The 21,923-nt window shown below is 48.4% G+C and overlaps 1 protein-coding gene across 7 annotated transcripts in view; it reads left to right on the top strand.

Moving 5' to 3' along the window:
- The window catches only part of TASOR2 (transcription activation suppressor family member 2), a 108,792-nt gene extending 87,392 nt beyond the window's left edge, over positions 1-21,400 (top strand). For 6 of the 7 annotated variants that reach the window (XM_039913870.1, XM_029077733.1, XM_039913871.1 and 3 more), the window contains 10 exons: positions 69-875; positions 2,714-2,956; positions 4,778-5,654; positions 7,085-7,517; positions 8,413-12,042; positions 15,202-15,333; positions 17,368-17,521; positions 18,209-18,314; positions 19,173-19,354; positions 20,273-21,400. In XM_039913870.1, coding sequence (XP_039769804.1) covers positions 69-875; positions 2,714-2,956; positions 4,778-5,654; positions 7,085-7,517; positions 8,413-12,042; positions 15,202-15,333; positions 17,368-17,521; positions 18,209-18,314; positions 19,173-19,354; positions 20,273-20,391 — 6,683 coding nt within the window. In that variant the 3' untranslated portion in view covers positions 20,392-21,400. The remainder of the gene's footprint in view (positions 1-68; positions 876-2,713; positions 2,957-4,777; positions 5,655-7,084; positions 7,518-8,412; positions 12,043-15,201; positions 15,334-17,367; positions 17,522-18,208; positions 18,315-19,172; positions 19,355-20,272) is intronic. The other variant, XM_007656970.3, reaches the window with a different exon arrangement.
- Positions 21,401-21,923: the final 523 nt, after the last annotated feature.

The following is a 21,923-nucleotide window of genomic DNA, read 5'->3' as shown; positions in this document are numbered from 1 at the left end:
CACTCTTGCAGTTTGGTAGGGTTATTTGTGAGATCCAAAGTATCTGATTTTCTTTTCCTGTATTTTAGAAGAAAATGAATTGACATGTGAAGATGAGGAGGAGGGCATCTCCAGGCGAGTGATGCCCATTTTGCCTGCCCTTCAATATGCCTTGCTAGTAGCCAAGAAACCTTCCGTAGAAGAAGGAATCCAACTGAACACAGCAGTAAAGCATCATTTCCACGAGTTTACCAAACTTGAAAGAAGTTCCTCAATGGCTTCACAGGATATAATCGATGACCAGTTGTTCCTTTCTTTTGAAACGTTGCCTAGTGAGTTGGAGCTGACTCTGACTTCCGAAAAATACCCTCTGCCCTCAATAGCCCACCTCCAGTCGTATTTTTCTGCCCCTGATAGTTACACTTTGGAAGTATCACACGCCTTGGAGTGCTTATCTGGACGCTCCCCAACTCCATGTTTGATTTCTGATGAAATCTGTGATACTGGTTTTTCCCGGTTTATGCCTCTGGATGCCGAGCTTCCCGAGTCAAGGGTAGAAGGAAGAAATGAAACAGAAACGAGTAAACAGGCTGAGGACACAGACCCGGCCAGCGAACCCAACCTGGGCCAGTCAAACCCAGCAGCTAACCTGAGGAGCCACCAGAAGAAGAGGAAAGCAGGGGGATCCATTGAGACTGATGCCGAGAAAAACTGGGGTCCCCTGAGAGTGCTCAACTCCAGGGACCGAAACGAAAACCAGGAAAGAAATCAAAATGCAAGGGTGAACTTATGCTGCCCTTTCCCCAAAAAGCTAAGAAGCAAAGCAAAAGATATCCCCAGCTCAGAAACAACTCTGAAGCTAGCCAAAGGGCAGTTTCCCCAGAAAAGGAAAAGAGGTAAGCCCCATGTAGGAAACATATTTAAATAGCAGTGAATGGTATTTTCAGCCTTTTAACATAATAGTCCACTGAGGTCTCTGTTGTGGCACGAGCTGTCTTCATGAGTCACGAATAATCTTTGAGGCCATTTACTTGAGAAGTTGTCGATCACTTTGTGAGGGTGAGGCTGACCCATACAGGTAAAAGAGTGATGGCATTATAACTCAGGGTGGCAGCTGCCCAGCAAGGACAACCTCTGAGTGTGCACGAAGAGTGTGCAGGCAGAGATCTTCAGTAGTGTCTATCGTCTTTGTTCACAGAGAGGCCATTTGGTTTCGGTAGACTGGCAACTGGAACTTGGTATTGAAAGTTTCGATAATCACATGATAAAGCAAAGGGGCTACTGAGAAGGAGGGAAACTCCTTTCCCCTGGTTCCATTGGCTCTTGGGTGATTTCCATCCTGACGTCTTGTCCAGGAGTGTCTTTGAATTGGGGGAACAGTTTGGGGAGGGAGAGTGGCAGAGAGGTGGGTGACTGTCCAGTAATCAGTGTTCTGCTGATTATAAATGTGACCTCTTATTTTTTTCTAAATAGAGCGTCGGGAAAATTACTAGCTAATTGAGCAGTGCAGTTTGTGTGTGTGTTTTCTCTCCTACACCCAGAGCTGCCTGCCTTTCTCCTCTCCAGAAGCGCAAGCTGGCGATCTGGAAGTTAAGAAGGCTGTGTCAGTTGAGGGCCATGAGGGAGAAAGAACCACACGAAGCACTCCTATTGTGCCCCTTGCCCGAACAGTTGCTCTTGGCTAGGCCACTGTGGCCCCTTCTGTGCAGCTGATTGGTCCCCCTTCCTTTCTTTTCCCTCTGCCTGGCTGGTCCTCTTGCTCCCTGTCTCCACTCCCAGGGAAGTGGCGAGCGTGAGCCTCTTTTTCTCACCTAGAAGCTGCCTGGTGGTGTCCCAGAATTTGAGGGATGAGGAGAGAGCTGGCAAAGCAGCAGCCAGAAGGAAACAGAAATACTTGCCTAGTCCAGCTAGGCTCCCACCCCTTGTATGTGGGTAGGTGCCTCTTTGGATGTCTGACTTTCATCATACAGTTGGATATTCTTGCCCCTAGCTGAAATGTAAAATTTTCTTGGTGAATCTGGAAAAAATACTTCCCAGCAGCCAGATTTGTCACCCGGTAAAAATTACACCACTTTAGTGCTGTTGTTGAAGCTGCCAGCTGTTGAACAGAACAGAACAGATCCTATAGATTGTAAGCTCCTCAATAAGTAGACTTGTTAAGCGCTTATTATGAGCCGAGAACTACACTAAGTACTGGGTTAGATTCAGGACACTCCCTGCCCTCAAAGAGATTGCACTGTTAATGAAAAGGAGACACACAGAAATATCAGAATGCTTATATATGTAATTGCTCAGTATGGACATAAATGTTTATGTAAGTTAGGAGGTGGCAGAAAGGATAACAGGCGATTTCCTCCATCCGTTTTGCCTGAAACCAAAAGCTCAGGAATCTGCTTGTTGTTTGATTTTGTTCTTGGGGTTGGAGGGGAGGGGTTTGAGAACTTAAAAAATGGACTCCTTAAGAAATGTACTAAAAAGATGCTGCAATAAAGTATGAGCAAGTTAATATAAAATGTAGTTTTGCCCCCATTGCTTACGTGGTTAAAAAAAACACTTTTGGGGATGAACCTCTCTCTAGATTGTAAGCCTGAAGGGAATGTGTGTGTTGTGTTGTACTCTCCCAAATACTTAGCACACTGCTCTACACACAGTAAGCATTCAATAATTACTGTTGTTTGGTTGATTTAGCTAAATCCTTTTTAAGGAGGGAAAAAAAGTGTCTTCTCTATCCAAGGTGCTGAAGTGCTGACGGCACAGTTTGTACAGACAACGAAATCAGTCCTAAATAGCCAAAAAACTCCTGTTTGGGAAGACGTTCCAGAGGAAGCAAAAAACAAGAAGTTAAAGAAACAGGAGACGACCGTAACAAAAGTTGTTACAGTCACTAAACGAGTGGTAAAGAGACCATCACAGAAACAGAGGGGACACATGTTAAAAAGCAAACAGAATCCCAGATCCAGAAAGCATCCAGACTCAGGTAAGAATATATTCTCAATCTCAATTTTACTCCAAAATGCAAATTGATACTGCATTTGGGAATGTAATTATTGTGAGTTAGCAAGTAGATTTAGATAAGAAATAGGAAATGTTTATTTTACTTTTCGTTTCAGTGTATATACTTTTTGTTTTTTTCCACTGTGTGTTCAAAAGGAGAAAATGAAACTTCTCAGCAGGAATGGGCCTGCATTTTAAGGGGACCCACTTCATCTAGACTGTTAATGACTATCCAGATTCCTTGGACCACATCCAAGCACTTTCTCTATTTTGTATCGATCTGTCTATCTAGATATGCATTCAGTTATTCATTATCTACATCTATAGAAAATGAATAATAATAATGGTATTTGTTAAGCACTTACTATGTGCAGAGCACTGTTCTAAGTGCTGGGGTAGATAAAGGGTAATCAGGTTGTCCCACGTGAGGGTCACAGCTAATACCCATTTTACAGATTAGGTAACTGAGGCACAGAGAAGTGAAGTGACTTGTCCACAGTCACGCAGCTGCCAAGTGGCAGAGCCGGGATTCAAACCCATGACCTCTGACTCCCAAGCCCGGACTCTTTCCACTGAGCCACGCTGCTTCCCCGAGCCACGCTGCTTTTCCAATAATAACCTATCTAGACATCTACATATACTGTTATTATCTATAGTAATAATAATTCGGTATTTAAGTGCTTATCATGTGCCAAGCACTGTACTAGGGTAGGTACAAGATAATCCAGTCCCACATGGGGGTCACAGTTTAAGTGGAGAGAAAACAGGCATTGAATCTCCAGTTTGCGGATGAGTGAACTGAAGCCCAGAGAAGTTAAGTGACTTCCCCAAGATCACACAGCAGACAACTGCTCAGGTCCTCTGACTCCCAGGCATATGCTCTTTTTACTAGGCCCCACTGCTTCTCGTGGATAATATAGATAATAGAGAAGGCCTTGGTTGTGTTTGTGTGTGGGCGTGTGTCTGTGTGTATAGGCCGTGAGGGGCAGGAGCAGAGGTAAAGAGGAAGACTAGCAATGGGTTAGAGGGGGAAGGAGCTAAAGAGACAGGAGGGCTGGGGCCTCAACCTTGAGTCAACAGAATAGCCAGGAAAGAGGGACAGCCTGACGCCAAACCAGTGGCCACTGTTGCAGGCCAAATCCTGGAGGAGTTGGACCATTGGTCTGACTTAGTAAGGGCAGTGCTGTCGTTCTCATACAGTTGTCGTACGCCTGTCAGGTGCTACCTTTGAATACTTTAGACAGATCTCTCTATCCTTTACCAAAAGAGGCTTTTCAAACCCATCAGTTTTGGGGTCAAGGGAGCGTCCCATATTCCCGTTTTTGAGTGACTCTTCGATCAAGCCGGTGCCACCTCCCGTCCCTCGTGATAGTTCTGGGTGGTGAATAAAATCGCTCTTATTTCTTAATCGCAAACACACCCAGAGGCAAAGTTGTAAGGGGTTTTTGTTTGGTAAAATATTGTAGATCTTCCTTGGGAAGTGACAATCCCAAATCGACAAATTGCTGTTTGTGCCCAGACTGTGTGGTTAACAAGCATTCTTCGGGGGCCGGGGGCCCGGGCCTGATCCGAGGGGAGAGAGCGGCAGCAGCCGCCACGTGCCCCACCCCGCCCCCCACCCGGAGCTGCGGGGACGGTGGCCCTACCCCCACTGGAGCCTGTCGGCTGAGCTGTTAGGATCAGCAGATTTTAAAGCTTCTACTTGTGCATTTAATTGGTTTAGCTTTTCCTCTGGGCATCAAAGCGACTTCGCGGAAATCCCCCACAGTGCCTATTTGATTTTGTTTTTCTCTCTATTCTGCAGCCAAGGGAGAAACCCATTCCCAGCTACCAACTGAAACATCCTCAAAAGGCCGAGGAACTGCAGTCGCAACTCAGATCGACACTACTGATGCAGCTCCAGATGACCTTCAAGCAAAACCCTCGGGCCGCTGTGACTCCCTTGCCCTAAACATGCTGGCTGACCTGGCACTGAGCTCTGCTACCTCTTCTGCTCATTTGTCCTTTCCCAGAGACCCTCCCGCCCCCTCTGACTTGCCACAGAACAACGAATCTTCGCTCTCTACGGAAAACAGTCCCCAAGGGACTTCGGATCACGAATATCACAGTCTGGCTAGAAGCCAGAGTGGAGGACCGGCTTCTGATACGACACCCAAGGCATCCTCTGATGATTCCAGCAGCGATGTAGCCGTCAGCCAGAGGGAAAAGTGCTTGGGTCCCTCCAGCTCAACGTCAGCAGATTCTCCTACCGTTCTCCCTCAGGAGACCCATGAAGCTAGAGGTACAAACACAACCTCTTTCATTTCTGCGGAACATTCCTACGCCTCGCTTACTGCCGAACAATTCAAAAAACACCCACCGCAGAAAGGGTCACAAGTCCCTGCCTTTGCTAAGAATGGAGCGAAAGGCCCTGAAGCGGGGACCCCGGTGGGGAAGGTGATGCCATTTCGGCACCAGCAGAATAGTCCTGTGCAGAAACTCCTTGAGGACACGCTTGTAAAGCCTAAAAGCAGCCCGTTGTCTCCTTGCTCAAAGGAGGATTTTGGTCACTCACATACTGTCTCTAGCTGCAATGGATCCTTTAAGATTACTTGTAAGTGGGAAGCAGAATATGTCTTCAGCTTGGATAGCAAATACACCAACAATCCTCTGGAGAAAACCATTATTCGAGCCCTACATGGGTAAGTACAAGGGGAATCTTTAACAGGGCCTCATTGTCCTGCAAGGATCAATTCAGGCAGAGAGGCTGCTGGTTCACCCCTATCCCTCCTTCTGCTCTGCCCCACAGCACTTGTGTACATTTATACGTATCTATTATTCTATTTATTTTATTAATGATGTGTATATAGCTATAATTCTATTTATCTATTTTGATGCTTTTGATGCCTGTCTACTTATTTTGTTTAGTTGCCTGTCTCTCCCTTCTAGACTGTGAGTCCGTTGTTGGGTAGGGATTGTCTCTATCTGTTGCCGAATTGTACTTTCCGTGCTTAGTACAGTGCTCTGCACACAGTAAGGGCTCAGTTAATACGATTGAATGAATGGAAGTTTTCCTGTGGCTGCACTGTGAGCCCTGTGTCCATGATGAGGGATCAACTCAGGCAGTCTACCACTTTATGAAATAAAAATGTACAAATTTGTTTTTAATGGAATGTTCACACTTTGTTGAGTGTGCGTATTCTCTTTGGTGTTTGAGCTGTATTGAGTTTTCTTTCCTCCCTTGGTTCAGAACGATTTTTATTCACCACCATTTATGTATTTATGACCCCAGCCATGCCAGGCTTCCCAACAAGCCTCTGGCCTCACTGTTCACCCTGCCACAACTTTCCATGGTCAACAAAGGCCCAGCAGTGGCTATGAATTTCCCCCACTTAGTGCAAGGAAACTCTCCTGTTGAGCCCAGATCTTCTGCGACCCTTGCAAGCAAGTGATACTTTCTCCACCTCTCATTTTGCCAGCTCTCATAATTAATCAATGGTATTTATTAAGTGCTTACTATATGCAGAGTACTTAATTATTCTAAGCGCTTGGGAGATACTATACCACAGAATTAGCAGCCTTGTTCCATGTCGTATAATGAGCTTTCAGTCTAGAGGACTCTTGTAGAAAAGAAAAAGTGAAACATGATGGGAAGAAACAGCAAAGGGATGAAATGATGGTGAAGGAAGCTTCAAGGCTCTCTATGTGCTGCTGATATCCCAGTCCTCACTCTACCAGTGCGGTGCTGAATTCCACTCACCAGAGCTATTGCTGAAGTGACTGGGGTCAGGACCTCATCAAAGTCAGCCTCATAGACTTCAATTTGATGTGTCATTTTAACAGCGTTACTTTAGAATGTAATAGAGCTATTTCTGAACTTAAATTACACTCACAAGGAATGTAAATTGTGAAGAAAATGATTTTTCCCCCAATATTTGCAAAACATTTTCCTATGTTGCATTTTCACTCCATAAACATGCATTTGGGTATTCCACGAATAATAATTATTCACTGACCTTCCCTTAAACTACAGCTCGGTGGTTTAGTGGTTACCAGTATAATTTTGCTCATGTATACACTCATTCAAATTTATTTGGAATAACTCTGCAGAGAAAATCTCTTTCTCTTCCAGGCCATGGGATTCCGATATGCCAGATAACGTGGAAGAAGTGAAACTTATCCTTCATATGTGGGTTGCCCTTTTTTACAGCAACCAAAACAAAGTCTTAAGTTCCTCCAGAAAAGTGGTAGAACACAGCAACCCTGTCAAGTATGTGTCTATAAACAGTACAATGGATTCCTTTGAATTCAGTGAAATCAGTGAAGAGTCCCTAGGTGAGGAAGGACATCCTGGAAGCCCAGGACTGGAAGAGGACCAGCCTTCCAGGAATTCTCTTTCCAAAATATCCTTCCCCTGCACCAACAGTCTTCTGTCTTCCAGCATGCCTGCTTCCTCGAGTGGCTTAGAGTCTTGCACCCTGGATGAATGGGAAGATCCATTCTCCGAGGAGGATCCGCCAGGTGTTCGCGAATGCCAGGACGATGCCGTATCTTGCAGTAACGAGGTATGATGGGAAGAAGGAATGGCAGGACTGGTAGAGGGTTTTCACTGTTTTGCCGGGTAAGCTGGAGTTGGTACAGAGGAGGGCAGTCAACATAATGGGGTTTAGGGGTGTGGGAGTGAGGTGGTGGAAAAGCTCTCACAGGAGGATAGACTGAAGGAATTCACAATTTTCAGTCTGGAAAGTTGGTGGCTGAGAAGGGTTACCATTGAAGTTTACAAAATCTCAAAGGGCATGTACAGGGGGAATATGGAATTGTTGTTCACCAAACCCCATACCCCCATGGGGGAGGCGGATTCAGAGCAAACAGAAAGAAACACTCCTTGTCACTCGGGTAGTAAGCACTGAGAATTTGTTACTGGGAAGCTGTGCAGGCAGAAAATATCAGTAAGGCCCAGCAGTCTACAATGGGTGACTAGGGGAAATGGTAGGGAGCCTTATGGTCTCTCCCTGAACAGCAGGATCGTGTCAAAGCGGACAACACTTACACTGTTCCACCAAGCATCTTGTCCTGTTGGAGAGCGAATACTGGACTGGGTAACCCGGTCTGACCTAGTAATGGCCCTCTTCAGACTTACATGAAGAATAGCATTCAAGGCAGAATATTAGTTTTATTTTGAGAGAACAAAATCTTCAGTTGAAAAGGATGATCTCAGAAGGCTTATATTTTCACAAACCAGAGGATGATAAGGCAGAAGTTCTTCCTGCCTCCAAGCATTACTCACTTCCTTACCTTATCTTAATACCCCAGAGGGCTTCAATTCCTGGCTGAGTAGGGATTCAAGAACTCTCTTAGAAGACCGAGAGACTAAGCTAAATTGATCCGCCTGCCTCTATCTTAAATAGTTCCACTTTGAAAAGTTGCGTAAAGTTGAATTTGGATTTCTGCTCTTTTCAGATAAATGGAAAGCGGATGGAGGAAGAACCCCATGGAAGGCCAGAGGATTCTACAAGTATGCTTTCCGGGGAATATTGTAATCCACACATCCAAGCTGAAGATGAGAAAAATGAAAGCTATCAGAAACCCGAGGCCTCAAACGTGGCTTTTGCAAAAGTCGACATTTCACAAACTTTGTCCACAAAGACTCCTCAAGATAAGATGATCAGTGACCAGTCTGTGGCTAGCACCTTAAAGACTAAAAAAGGGCTACTCTCAAAAGTGGGTGCCTGCGAGAATTCTGCAGAGGAGCGTGGTCCAAGGAGAAAAGTGGCAGAATGTCAGGAGGCAGAGAAGATCCCTGGTGAGAGATCGCCATGTACCTCTATAACGAAAAACGTGGATAGCCAGACTGATGTAGCCCCAGTTTCCGGGACAGAATTCATTAGAAAAGTGTCGTCAGTACCCTCGCGCGAAACAACCCAGGCAAGATTACATGAAGATTATAGGGACACCTCATCTGCCTATAGGAGGGAACCAGCAGACGACAAACACCTCTGTAATTCCTCTGAAGAGAAAGGAAAACTTGGTAAAGAAAACTATTCACCGCAGAAACGATTTACAGTTTCAATTTCAGAAACACCAACTGGTAGCACATTAATTGAGGCAATAACCTCACCAACTGCACTTCCTGCCTGCCAGGCACTCTCCGATGACATGAAGGCAAAAGAAGGGTTTCTTCTAATTCAAGGGCTCCAGAGTGTATCGTCGTCTCAGGTTCAGCCGGCAGCCATAACAACCTCAGTGGACCGAGAAACTGACTCAGCGAGGTGTATGTTCCCGATTCCTTCTTTGCCCATACCATTAGAAAAGGAGAGAGAAGAGGGTGATCTGAGGTGTGAAAGTATGCATTTTGAGTCTGCTAGTTTGGCATTTGCCAAAGGAGCCTGCATACCCATGGACCGAGAAGAGGCCATAGAGTTTTCAGAAAGCGATTCTGAGATTTCTGCGATCGAGCTGACACTTACCATCTCACCACCTTCAAGTCCGATGCGTGCACGGAACGATCCTTTGGAGGATCTGGAATTCCAAGATAACTCTGAAGAACCACTCGAACTGCCAAGCACTAACTATACAGGGACCTCCCCAGAAGACAAAGAAATTAATACTAATGATTGTATTTCGCTTTGTCTTAAAGAGTTGCTGGAACCACAGAAAAGCCAAGAGAGTCAGTATTTTGACTTGCTGTCCGACAGACTGGGAAATAGAGAGGAAGCTAAAATGATCTTGAAATCACCCTTGGGGGCATCAACTGAGGCAGAGTCCCCAGCTTCAAGTTCTAAGGATCCATCTGGTGAAACCCCGCCACCTCAGCATATGGTCCCGCGGATTCTGGATCTCCACAACCAAGGGTTTGAGGAAGTTCCAGAATCCTCTCTGATGGGATCTGCACACCCACCCACCGGGGCATCATTGGAGAATGACACTACAACTCAAGAAAAGCAAGCGGAGAGTTCCACTGAAGTGACCACATCTTCCACTGAAGTGACCACATCCCTAAATAGTCCTCAGGAAAAAAAAGAAAGCCCAGTTCTACCCCCGGAGGAAAGAGACTGGGAAGGCAATTCCCCAGTTGGTCAAAGCAATGGCCTGGGTAAGCCTAATAACCCTGAGGTTGCGCTGGAGGAGCTGACAAAACCTGAGGATTCATGGCCCCCTGATAGTAAGGCAAAGAAAGTGCTTGGGCAGGAAAGTTTGAGTTTAAAATGTGTCATTTCGGAGACCTCTGAGCCTCCTTACAAACATAATGAGAGAAAAAGAGAGAGGTTCCTGTGTGTCCCAGCCCTGTTATCAAGCACCCTTTCACAGCCCCAGGACAGTCCTAGGAACAGTGAGGTGGACTTTCAGGGCAGTGTCCTGGGACTGAGAGAACATGGTCAGTGGCAGGGGCAGTCACTGAATTCTGATGGAGTCAGTCAGAACCCTTTCTTGGAGGCACGCCCACACTTAGAGAGCTCCAAATGTGCTTCTGAGGGCCATATTTCACCCACCCGTGACACAGGACGAGGACACGAAGAGGCTCAGTTTCAAGAAGGAGAAACCCCAGCATTCCAGAAGGCAAAATCTCTCCAAAGCACCACCAGCCCCGCCGGAGACCCTGATGAGGCACCTCCCGATTCAGCCAGCGCCACCACATCAGTTGCGGAAGCCAATGGGAGGAAAACACTTCAGAGCCAAAAGCGACCGGAGCATGAGAAGAAAGACGGGGACAGTGGCCATCGCCCCACAGACAGCCCCAGCGCAGCCCTCGGGACTCCGCCCGACAGGGAAGCCGAGATGGCCGAAGAGGTCAGTGGAAGAGGGCTTCCCACTTCCTCTGTTCCAAAGGCTTTGGGATCCTCTGCCTGCCGAGATCACGTGGCCCATGGATGTCCTGTAAGGCAACCTGAGGCTGAGCCTGCTGCCAATCCCCTGGGCAGAGATGGGGCTCCAAATTGGAACTCTAGCTTTTATTCCACACCTCTTTCCACCAAAGCCCCTGGCCAGGAAAGTTTTGGAGGCGCTAAAAAGCAGCACAAACTCAGCTCGGAGGAGTTTGGCGTCTTGAGAACTAGGAAACGAGCAGAAGCTGCTGCGGCTAATTATGACTCTCCGGTGAACGCAGACAGAAGTGACAGGGAGGGCTGGGACTATGCCAGTAAAGCTCCAGGGCTCGAAGCAGGCGCCCAGCAAGGAAGCTGTATCCCCACCCCGAGAGAAAAAGAGCGATCCGTCCCCTTTCTCGTTAACATTCGAGATCAGCACGGCATCTCCAGGGCGTACGCCAACTTCACCATAACCAAGAAGGTCAAAGACAACACTAGGACTTTGCAGGTCCTGAAAAAGCCACCAAGTGTCCCAGCTGAATCCGGCTTGATTAGCTCCTGGCCCGGTACAATCTCTCAATCTCCTGACAGTCTCACCCAAAATACATTAGACTTAGAATACCTACGTTTTTCCTATAAGCTAAAACAGATGATGAAGAATCCAAAGTCATCGCTTCCTCCCTCCCTCCACTTCCCGCCGGCGGAATCCCCCACCCCTTCAGGAGTTGAGACTTTCCCTTTGACGAAAGAGCCTGAGGCCCCTAGTTTGCAGCACCCTGTCTACAGGAGCCGAAGCCCCCTGAAAGTCACCATCGCGTCTTCAGAGTCCCAGCGAGGCGCTGCCGGGTGGTCTCCGAGGAAGCAGCATGACGATCTGAGAAGCAGGTCAGACAGGCCCAGCAAGAACCTTCCGAGGTCCGGAAGAGGTCCGTCTCACCCCGCCCACCTCAGGAAGCTGAGATACGATGGGAAACTGAAGGAGTCCTGGAATGGCATCTCACTCATCCTCAGCGAATTCACCGAATTTAGCAAGGTAATCATGAACAGCAACCAACAGATCCTCCAGGAGAACTCCGTGAACGTCGCCCCCGGGGAGGCTGCAGCCCAAAAAACGGTGCTCCTGGTGTGCCCGAGAAGGCCAGTGTCCTTTGAGAACTTGATCACGGACCTGTGTACTAACCTGCGCAACAAACTAGGAAGTGTCATGAGAGAGGTGTGCAAAAGCTCCTTCATGTTCTACCTTATCGAAACAGAAACCGATGGTTCTTTCTTCCTGAAAGCGAAGGTAAGTGGGCAAATTTTTGTATTGTAGCTCGTTTTGTGCCACTTTGGTTATTGCAAAGCGGGTTTAATGTTCATCTCAAGGGAAGTGTGCTTTGTTTTTGTGTGGGGAAGATACCAGGCGGAGCGTCGGAGTATTCAGGCGTCTCCAATCCATCAAGTAGTGGTATTTATTTAGCACCTACTCTGTGCGGGCCACTAGTTTAAGGGCTTGGGAAAGCATAATCAAGCTAGTCCTGCCTTCAAGGAGATTGTGATTTTGGTCGGGGAGACAGACACTATCATAATGTGCTGGGGAAACCCTGTAGCTTTTCCACTTTTGCCAGCCTTCTAAGCCCTTGCCCTGGTTGAACGGAATCATTTGTCTCAAGTTATTTAGCTGCATGCAAGAGCAAGAGACAAAATTAAAAAAAATCATTTCCCCTCTAGATTGTAGGCTTATTGTCGTAACATCTCCCAACTCTTATATTGAACACTTCCAAGTGCCTAGTACAGTATTCTGCAAACAGTAAGCACTCAATATGATTGATCAATTAATCTCCATTTTCAGTGGAGATTTTAGCTAGGAATTTGGCTCCGGATTCCAAAGGAAAGATATCAGTAGCCGGTTACCCACAAGCTACTTCAATTCCTTTACGAAATATTTTAGTCAGCCCTGTACCAACCTCCCATTCATCTAACAATTTCTTTCTCTTTGCACAAAAAGAGTGATAGGTGGTTTTTCCAAAGAAAATGTTATAGGATCATGACAAAAAGAACTTTGTATCACATTTCTATGAATCATAATTCCCTCCTGTCTTCCTAGTCTGAAAAACTAAACCCACAAAAGGAAGAAATAGAATCCCCATCCAATTCCAGGGAATCAAGGTTGTGCAAAAGGGTGAAGGAGAATGGGAGGAAAAGAGGGCCCCTCCCTGGAGCATACAGCTTCACTGCAGTAGACATTGATGGACATTGTTTTTTTGTTTTGTTTTGTTTTTTTTGTTGGTATTTGTTAAGCGCTTACTATGTGCAGAGCATTGTTCTAAGCGCTGGGGTAGACATAGGGGAATCAGGTTGTCCCACATGGGGCTCACAGTCTTAATCCCCATTTTACAGATGAGGTAACTGAGGCCCAGAGAAGTTAAGTGACTTGCCCACGGTCACACAGCTGACAAGTGGCAGAGCTGGGATTCGAACTCATGACCTTTGACTCCAAAGCCCGTGCTCTTTCCACTGAGCCACGCTGCTTCTTCCATCTCTACCGCTACCCAGACCGGCTCCCATCACTTATGTACATGTCCGTAATTTATGTACATATCCATCTCCCCCGCTAGAGTGTAAGCTCACTTGTTTATTATGGTACTCGCCCAAGCACTTAATACAGAGCTCTGCACACAGTAAGTGCTCCAACACAATTGAATGAATCATCTCGGGGATAAATCCCCAAGATACCTCGTCCCTCAAAGATACAACCCTACTGCTGACCCCAATCCAGGGCACCCCTTTCCACCTCAGGACCCCTCTCCTGGCCTAAGTATATATAATAGTCTTGCCACTTCCACCCAGAGAGCTGGGCTTCATTTTGGGGTGCTTCCCAGGACCTCTCTCCCTCCCTCTCCCCCCACTCTTTCCCCCCCCGCCCCCTTTATCTCACCCGGCTTCATGACTTTCCCTCTGGACTCCTCACAATGCCTTATTTACCAGCAGGGAAAGAGGCTTAGGTCATAGTGACCCCAATTCTCCCAGTGCCCGAGTTCACCCGAGGAGCTTACACAAAGGGATTGGTTCTCTCAGAAGAGGACAGTCGGGACCAAAGGTCCCAGAGTGAAGGCAGCAATGGGAATAATGAGCCAAGTGAAATGACCTGTTGTCAGATGTGGATAAAACCATGGAACCATAGGCTGGGCCTGCTTTACCTCCTGGATGTCTGAGGGAATGAGAGGATCTCCCTGCCACAGTTTCCTTGTCTTGGAGGCCTGTAAAGGATCCATGTTCAGCTGTCATAGTGCTTGAGGGGAAGGGGAAGATCTCTGTTACAGTGTAATGCTGACTGGTAATGTATTCCAGAGAACCCCCCTTGACAGGTGAAACCCTGGCTGGTTGCCCCTAGGGAGGCAGATGTGGGGCAGAAGGCCTTAAACTAGATAGAGTTTTCCCTAGCTACATCTCCAGGAACACGGCTCTTAGCTTCAGCAAGACGCCTACCGCTCTCAGAAGGCGCAAAATGCCAATAAATTAGAACTTTTATTTTTCAGAGTAATATCAGACACGCCTCTCCAATGATTACCGTGGTTTACTTGCTCTTTCCCCATAGAGGATCTCTATCATCTAACTAAGCTTTGTAGTTCATTCTGGTTCTCTTTCCATTAGCCAGGGCTTCTGTAGGCCCCTGTGCTTTCCCCTCTTGGCAGAGTTTCCTACAAGCCTCAGTTCTGATTTTCTCCATAAAGTCTCCCTTTTCCTATCCCTGCGCCCTTCTCATCCTTCTCCTGGGCTTCAGGCACAGGCCCAAGTAGAGCGAGGGTTCCCTTAGGAGCAGGCACATACCACCATGCTTGACATTGCTTGGCTGTGGTTGCCTTTGCTGACGGATGGAGTGGGAGTCGATGTGAAAGGAGGAGGGTCTTTGGGAGTGTTCTAAAGCCCCCCTCCTCTTCCCTCCAATGAACTCCTCAGAGCCCACTTGTTCTTAGAGCTCCAGGGCCCCTTTCGTAGGAAAAACAGGCCTGCCTCTTCCAAGTAGAGCTGGTCCCGGAAATCTGAAAGGATATTCAGATTCATGGCGTTATGGCTCTTAGGGTTGATGATAATATTAATATTTGTGGTATTTAAGTGCTTACCATGTGCTAAGCGCTTTATGAAGAGCTGGAGTTGATACAAGTTAATCAGGTCAGACACAACCCCAGCCCCACATGGGGTCACAGACTAAGTGGGAGGAAAGCAAGTGTCTAAGTTTTGAAGCTCAAAATACCTGATTCAGTCAGCACCCTTTGGGTGACAAAAGTCGTTCTCCTCTCCCCTTCCCCTGCTCACCTCCCCATGGGTGGAAGGTAGTCACTCTGTGTACGTTCAGTGAGGCGAGCACTGGCCAGGTTTCTGTCGAGGGGTGTTCGGCAAAGTGTGAAATGGGTTTGGATGAGATGTGTCTTTTTCCTGTCGGGATTCTCTTGGGGTGTTTCAGAACTTCCTGAAGAAAGCGGGCCACGTGGAAATTGAGCCTTTGCATTTCTGCCAGATGCTGCACAGAGACAGCAGCAGCAGCCCACTGGTCGTTTTCATCAGAAACGAGGACATAGCCACGCATGTTCACCAGGTAGGTTCCAAAACGACCATTTCATTGTAAAAGTGGAAAGTCCCGCTAGCTGACTTGTTTCTAGCCAACGGCCCCTTGGCCACCCTCTGCTGCGTCTGGTTTACGCTTTCAGAACGATGTCAGGGAGCTCACGTCCCTGCTGATGAGCCTGTTTTGACCAAAAAATTGTTTTCAGGGACTATTAGTGCCTCTGTTGCAGCAGTGCCCAGTAATTTCGGAAAGGGCCCCAGAGAGCCTTGCTAACCCTCCAAGAGGCTCCTCGGAAACTGCTTCAGGCTCCCATGCCTGCCTGCCTCTGCCACCTTCAGGGAGGCCCAGATCACCAGGGAAGAGGGCGGAGGGCAGCCAGGAGGACCTGACTTGGTCAGCAGACTGGCTTGGGCCGATGGGAAGCAGTGTGGCTCAGTGGAAAGAGCCCGAGCTTGGGAGTCAGAGGTCATGGGTTTGAATCCCAGCTCCGCCACTTGTCAGCTGTGTGACTATGGGCAAGTCACTTAACTTCTCTGGGCTTAAGTTCCCTCATCTGTAAATCTGGGGATTAACTGTGAGCCTCACGGGGGACAACTTGATTACCCTGTATCTACCTCAGCGCTTAGAACAGTGTTCTGCACATAGTAAGCGCTTAACAAATACCAGCATTATTATTTTCTGGCTGCAAATCTGTAGCTTGGCCACAGGTGCAGCGCCCTCAAGAGGACAGAACATGGCTTTCTTATTCATTCATTCATTCAATAGTATTTATTGAGCGCTTACTATGTGCAGAGCACTGTACCTAGCACTTGGAATGTACAAATCGGTAACAGAGACAGTCCCTGCCCTCTGATGGGCTTACGGTCTAATCGGGGGAGACAGACAAACAAGAACAGTGGCAATAAATAGAATCGAGGGGAAGAGCATTTCATTAAAACGATAGCAAATAAATAGAATCAGGGTGATATACATCTCATTAACAAAATAAATAGGTTTCTTACCTCCGGCTGGACTGAGCCCGGCTCCTCAGAGGTTCACAGAAGGCGCAGGGTCATTTCCTCAGGGTCTTGACTAGTCTGGCCTCGGAAGCCCCGCCTCACTGGCGTCCCAGCAATTTACAGGGCCCACACTACTTTCTGGGTTCCTTGGGCCTGTCATGGATTTGCTTATCAAATTTGCTTATCAAATTTGGGGTCTGGCCTCGACTTCCCAGGCTTCGTTAGGCACAGCGTGAGTCCTGGTTGTAAAATCTTGACCTTCTTTTGGCAATTCCCGTCAGGATGAGGATTAAGACTGTGAGCCCTTTTTGGGACAGGGACTGTGTCCAATCTGGTTATGTTGTATTTACCCCAGTGCTTAGTACAGTGCCTGGTAGATAAAAGTGCTTAACAAATAGCATTTAAAAAAGGATGTTTCTGTCCTAGTGAATTCCCCATAAAAAGTTCATTCATTCATTCATTCAATAGTATTTATTGAGCACTTACTATGTGCAGAGCACTGTACTAAGCGCTTGGAATGAACAAGTCGGCAACAGTTAGAGACAGTCCCTGCCCTTTGACGGGCTTACAGTCTAATCGGGGGAGGCGGACAGACAAGAACAATGGCAATAAAAGTAACCTGGGTCTCCTATAGGACTGCCATGTGGGCTTTGAAACCAAGTTATAGCCTACTTTCTAGTCCATTTTCCAAGACCCAAGACCAACCAGTAAAAGTTTCAAGTAGCGCTTGATGATATCCAAATGCCTGTGGCTTTCCCATTGACACATGGGCTGGTACCTGGGCAGTAGAGGTATAAGGTTATGGCCATGGATGGCATGAACAGCCTCTTTCTCCTCCAAAACCCTTGGCATTGGGGGTCCTGCCCAGGTCTGATGCCAGTCCACAGACCTGGGCCTGTTTGTAGCATATCTGCTCCAGAGGCTCCTTGCCTGTCAGCTAGTCTGACTGTGTGCCCGGCAGGAAGCGTAGAGGCGTAGGTTTGTTCCTCCCTAAACTGCCGTCCCCAGGGTTTTCCTGATCCCACAAGCAGGCCGTCTGACTCTTAAGCTGGTTTTTCTCCGACAGATTCCATGTTTACTGAAGCTCAAGCGATGCCCCGGCGTCATCTTCGCCGGGGTGGACAGCCCAGAGGATGTCTTGGGAAGCACCTATCAGGAGCTCTTCTGTGCGGGAGGCTTCGTGGTCTCGGACAACAAAGTGCTGGAAGCCATGACGCTAGGTTGGTCTTTTCTTCCACCACCTCCCTTCATTCCCTTTGGAACCAGAAGAAAATCTACTTCACAAGCTGCAGTTATCAGAGTCAATGCACCCTGGCATGGGTTAGTGAAAGCCCCACAGGATTAGAAAATGGCTGGGGCGGAAAAGCTGCAAAACTGCCACCAGGCAAAAATGCAGAGTTAGCGTGGGAAAGAAGTAGACCAGCTGTCTGTCTCTTTGACCGCTGGACCTGTCCACCAGACTCTGCGATTGACTGACAGATTGACTAGTGCCTTATTGATTTCCTGGTCAGATCCCACTTACCTGGACTGGGAGAGGAGGGGAGGTGAGCACTGGACAAAGGGAAGAAGTGTTTCCCTAGGTGAAGGAGAAAGGAGACTGACAGTGGGTGGAGCTTCTCTCTGTAACCGTTATCCTTCGCTGGGCTGATAGCACCAGCTTTCCGTGAGCAGAGCCCGGGCCTGCCTGGCTTCAGGGTGAGGCTACTGGGGCCCGTGTTCCCAGAGCCACATGTTTTTCTGCCACTTTCCTGGGTGCAGCAGAACCGATGCACCGATGCAGGCCACCAGCCTGGAGGTTATTGTGTCCGGGGTGGTCGCTGGCCTGACATTGCCCGAACGTAGAAATGAGCGAGCCTGTCTCCGGCTTGACGGGTGAGCCAATGCTGTCCTTTGTGTCTTTTCCACAGTTGAGCTGAAGGACGTCATCAGAGTCATGGAGAGACTGAATGAAAACGGAAGGTGGCAGTGGCTGCTTCACTACCAAGAAAGTAAAAAACTCAGAGAAGGCAACAGGTAACGATTCCCCCAGGCCTGGTCTGCTTCCCCGGAGCCCCAGTCCCACCCCAGCGGGTGGGGTGACCTTGGTTGGAAGGCGGAGTTTAAAAAATATCCAGGAAGATACTGGCAAGCTGCAACCTTCTGGTTGTTTAAGGTGAGCCCAAGGCTGACGCTCCATCCCCCCACTCTTCATTCCAAAGTAAGAGTAGGGGGTCTTCCCTCTGCCTGTTAGCTTACATTCTATGCTAAAAATCTTACTGCAATGTTTTCTTATCTGTTCCTTGGCTTCCTGGCTGGCCGGTGCTTGGGGTTGGGCCTCTCATACCTATCTCAGCGAGATGTGTGAAAATTCCGATGGCGGGCGGGATCCCTTGCCCCCGACTCCTTACCCGGCCCTCAGTAAAGCTGACTGGTGATGAAAAGCACAGTCAGAGTCGACCTAACTTTGACCGTCAGCACCGAGCCAGGGGCCGAGTAGACCAGGCGGGCTTCCTGGCCCTACGGGCTTCCTCTGGGAATTCACGGGGGCTCGCTGGGGACCGAGGGTGGCCTTGTTTGGGAACCTGGAGCAGGACCTGGAGAAGGGAAAGAGCTCAGTCTTTCTCCTGCCTTGACTGTGAGCCCCACGAGAGACATGGAGTATGCCAGGCCTGACTAACTTGTATCTACCTCAGCACTTATACCGTAATGATATGATAATAAGGGTGTTCTGAGAGGGTAAGGCAGTAGAGAGGAAATGGAGAGTGGCTCGGGTGAAGGAAGAGACCATCGATGGCTCTGGGTGTCATGTGAAGACTTCACATCTGGCTCCAATTTTAAGGCCAAGCGATCCTAAATTGGCCGATTAACTTGTTCACCCGATCTGGTCCACAGGATGGATTCAATTGCGCATAAGAAGAATTCAATCTTGAAATCGTGCCTAGGCACGAACATGATCGAAGTGCTTCACTACCATCAGTGTGACATGCACTCGGCGTCGAAATCGGACACTTTGAAATGCCTGCTGGGCCTGCAGGTCCAGCGCGTCGCGGCGCGGTTCGCCGTCTACCTGACAGGTAAGCCACCAACCTTGCCCGCGGGAACCCCCAGACCCAGGGCTTAAAATTGGCCCGAGACCGACGCGCTCACGGCCTTCACTGCCCCGGCCTGGATAGGGGCCAGAGAAGGGAGCGGGACCCTGGACCTCACTCGGTCGTTCCCCGTAGCTGCGGCCCCGGGCAGAACAGGGGTTGAGCGCTTAAAGCGGGACCGGGCTAGCGTGGCTACGGCGGCCGCTAGCAGACCCCGGGGCTCCGCTGGACACGGCCTCCTCGGGGATTCAGCCTCTGCTGTAGATGAGCTCCCACCGGCTCCTTCCAGACTGGCCACGAGAGGCCAATGCACTCTCCCCTTCCCCCTCCACACCACGGGGCCCTGTGGAAGAGCTTCGTTTTCAGCTGCGGTGGCAGCCCCGTGGCACCTATGCGTAGGAGACCTTGACTTTGTCTCCATGGCCGCCCATCAATGCCTCGCCCCTTCAAACAGCTGCCCGATTCGTTCTGCTATAAAGACCTGTTGTAAATTTGCTGCAGTACTACACCCGGTTGAAAGCATTTGATTAAAAGGGCCAAGCTCTGCCACTCGTCTGCTGCGTGACTATGGGCAAATCACTTAACTTCTCTGTGCCTGTCACATCATCTGTAAAATGGGGATCAAGACGGTGAGCCCCACAAGGGACAGGGATAGTGTCCAACCTGATTATCCTGTATCTACCCCAGTGTTCGGTGAAGTGCCTGGCACTTACTAAGCACTTCACAGATCCCATATGAGGGGATTTTTTAAGTGTTTTTCCCACCATGGTCCAGCTCAGAGATGGAGCTGGCTCATTAAGGGCGGCCATTTAGAAACGTTAGATAAACAAGCACCCAAACCCCAGTCACAAGATTTTCCACAGGCCAAGCCCTGATCTTTGGCCTTTGTTTTTCCTTTCACAGAGAAGCTTACTGCGGCCACCGAGTCGTTCGAGAGCAGCGGGATCCTCGTTACCGACGTGACTACCTTTGTGGCAACCCTACCGCAAGCGGCAGCCCCTTTCAAAAGCAGCTACTGGTAAGAACGATTTGGACTCGGAGCAAGAACGCCATTAGCCGCCGCGAGGAGGGTTGGAGGACCGAGAGTGTTTTAAAGCCTGGGGCGTTCCCCGTTACAAGCCCGGGGGAGCTCCTTCTGGGTATTTAGAGCTTGTAGGATCCACCGGAGCGTCGTCCTCATTAAAAAAGGAGGCCGAGACCCAGCAACAAGAGACCAACAGGCAGGTCGGCGAAAAGGTTTCGCTGGCCTTGAAGCCCCGTTGGCACGGAAGGATGCTTTTAGAGACTGTGGAAAGGGAGTGGAAGTCTTGGCCCTTCCTGCCATTCAGGGCCCTCTGTCCAGGTGATCTTCAGCCCTGCAACCACGCTGCTCAACGGACATTTTCTTTTTAAAGCCTTGACTTCAAAAGGACCGCAGTCTGACATTTCTCGGCAAACGAGTACCCTGTGTAGACACCTCTAAGGGATAGTTTTTCTTTCTCTTAAGGGCTTTGCCCAGTAGAGTTGGCGACGTTACTTTACGAATGGCACATTGAACTTTACAGGAATAAGCTCTTGGTTGCCCCTGCGGGAACACTTGTGGATGCAGTGTTCTTAAGGCTTACTACATTGGAAGCAAAGTAGGTGTGTGTGGTATTAAGTCTATTTTTAGTCTTGATGTAAATAAGGTATGTAAAGTGCATGTTATGGTCTGGAGGTTTTTGTACATTCTACCTACGGTGTGGAAAACTGCTAATTTAAACTGTCAGTTGGATGCCGTTAAAGCAACACTACGTTAAGTTAAATATTTTTTTCCAGTTGGTACCATTTTCTCAGCAGCCCCTTTCCAGTGAATGAAATCCTGTAAATAGCAAGACTGTAAGGTTAGCAAGGTGAGGCGGAGCCACCCCTATTTATGGTATTTTCAAAGTTGTCTTTGAAAACTCCAAAGGTAAATTAACCCCAACGTTTGTAAGATAGGTTGCTTATCTGTTGGGAAGACAGGTTTTGTAACTAATCTTTCCTTTTTTAAAATAAAGAAACCTAAATACAGTGGTTGTGCCATGTGACTTTGACAAGGTGTGGGGGGGGGGGGAGGTGGTTAGTTCTTTAATGTCCCTTACTGCTGCTCTTGGGGAACTAGTTTCCACCACAGTCTGTCTCCCCGTCACTATTCCTCACCCGTGTCGGTCTCGTCCAGGCTGTGTTCCAGGAGCTCCGACCGGTCTAAGAGAAGGGACTTGCAGCTTCCTGTTTAGTTGTCTACCTGGTGAAATGTACAAGACTTTTCCCTTCCAGGGAAGGGAGAGCTAGTTACAGGCTAGAAACAGCTCTAATTCTGTTCTCTCCCAACTGCTTAGGACAGTGCCCTGGACTCAGTAAATGCTCAAATACCACTGAGTTTAGAGGTGACTTGAGGCAGGGTGAGGAATACAAAAAAGCACACCCCAAAAAGCAGCTACAGCTGGGGGGGCGAGGGAGAAACTCATCACAGGGCCTTACTGACCTGTTGTTTTTTTCCTAGAAGCAGTCGCACATCTCTCTCCCTCTCATACACACACAGCCTCCCACCCGC

This window comes from Ornithorhynchus anatinus, chromosome 13, assembly GCF_004115215.2.
Source record: "Ornithorhynchus anatinus isolate Pmale09 chromosome 13, mOrnAna1.pri.v4, whole genome shotgun sequence".
Taxonomy (NCBI): Eukaryota; Metazoa; Chordata; class Mammalia; order Monotremata; family Ornithorhynchidae; genus Ornithorhynchus; species Ornithorhynchus anatinus.
Note: the sequence above shows the minus strand (reverse complement) of the source record. Positions and strands in the feature narration are given on the sequence as shown.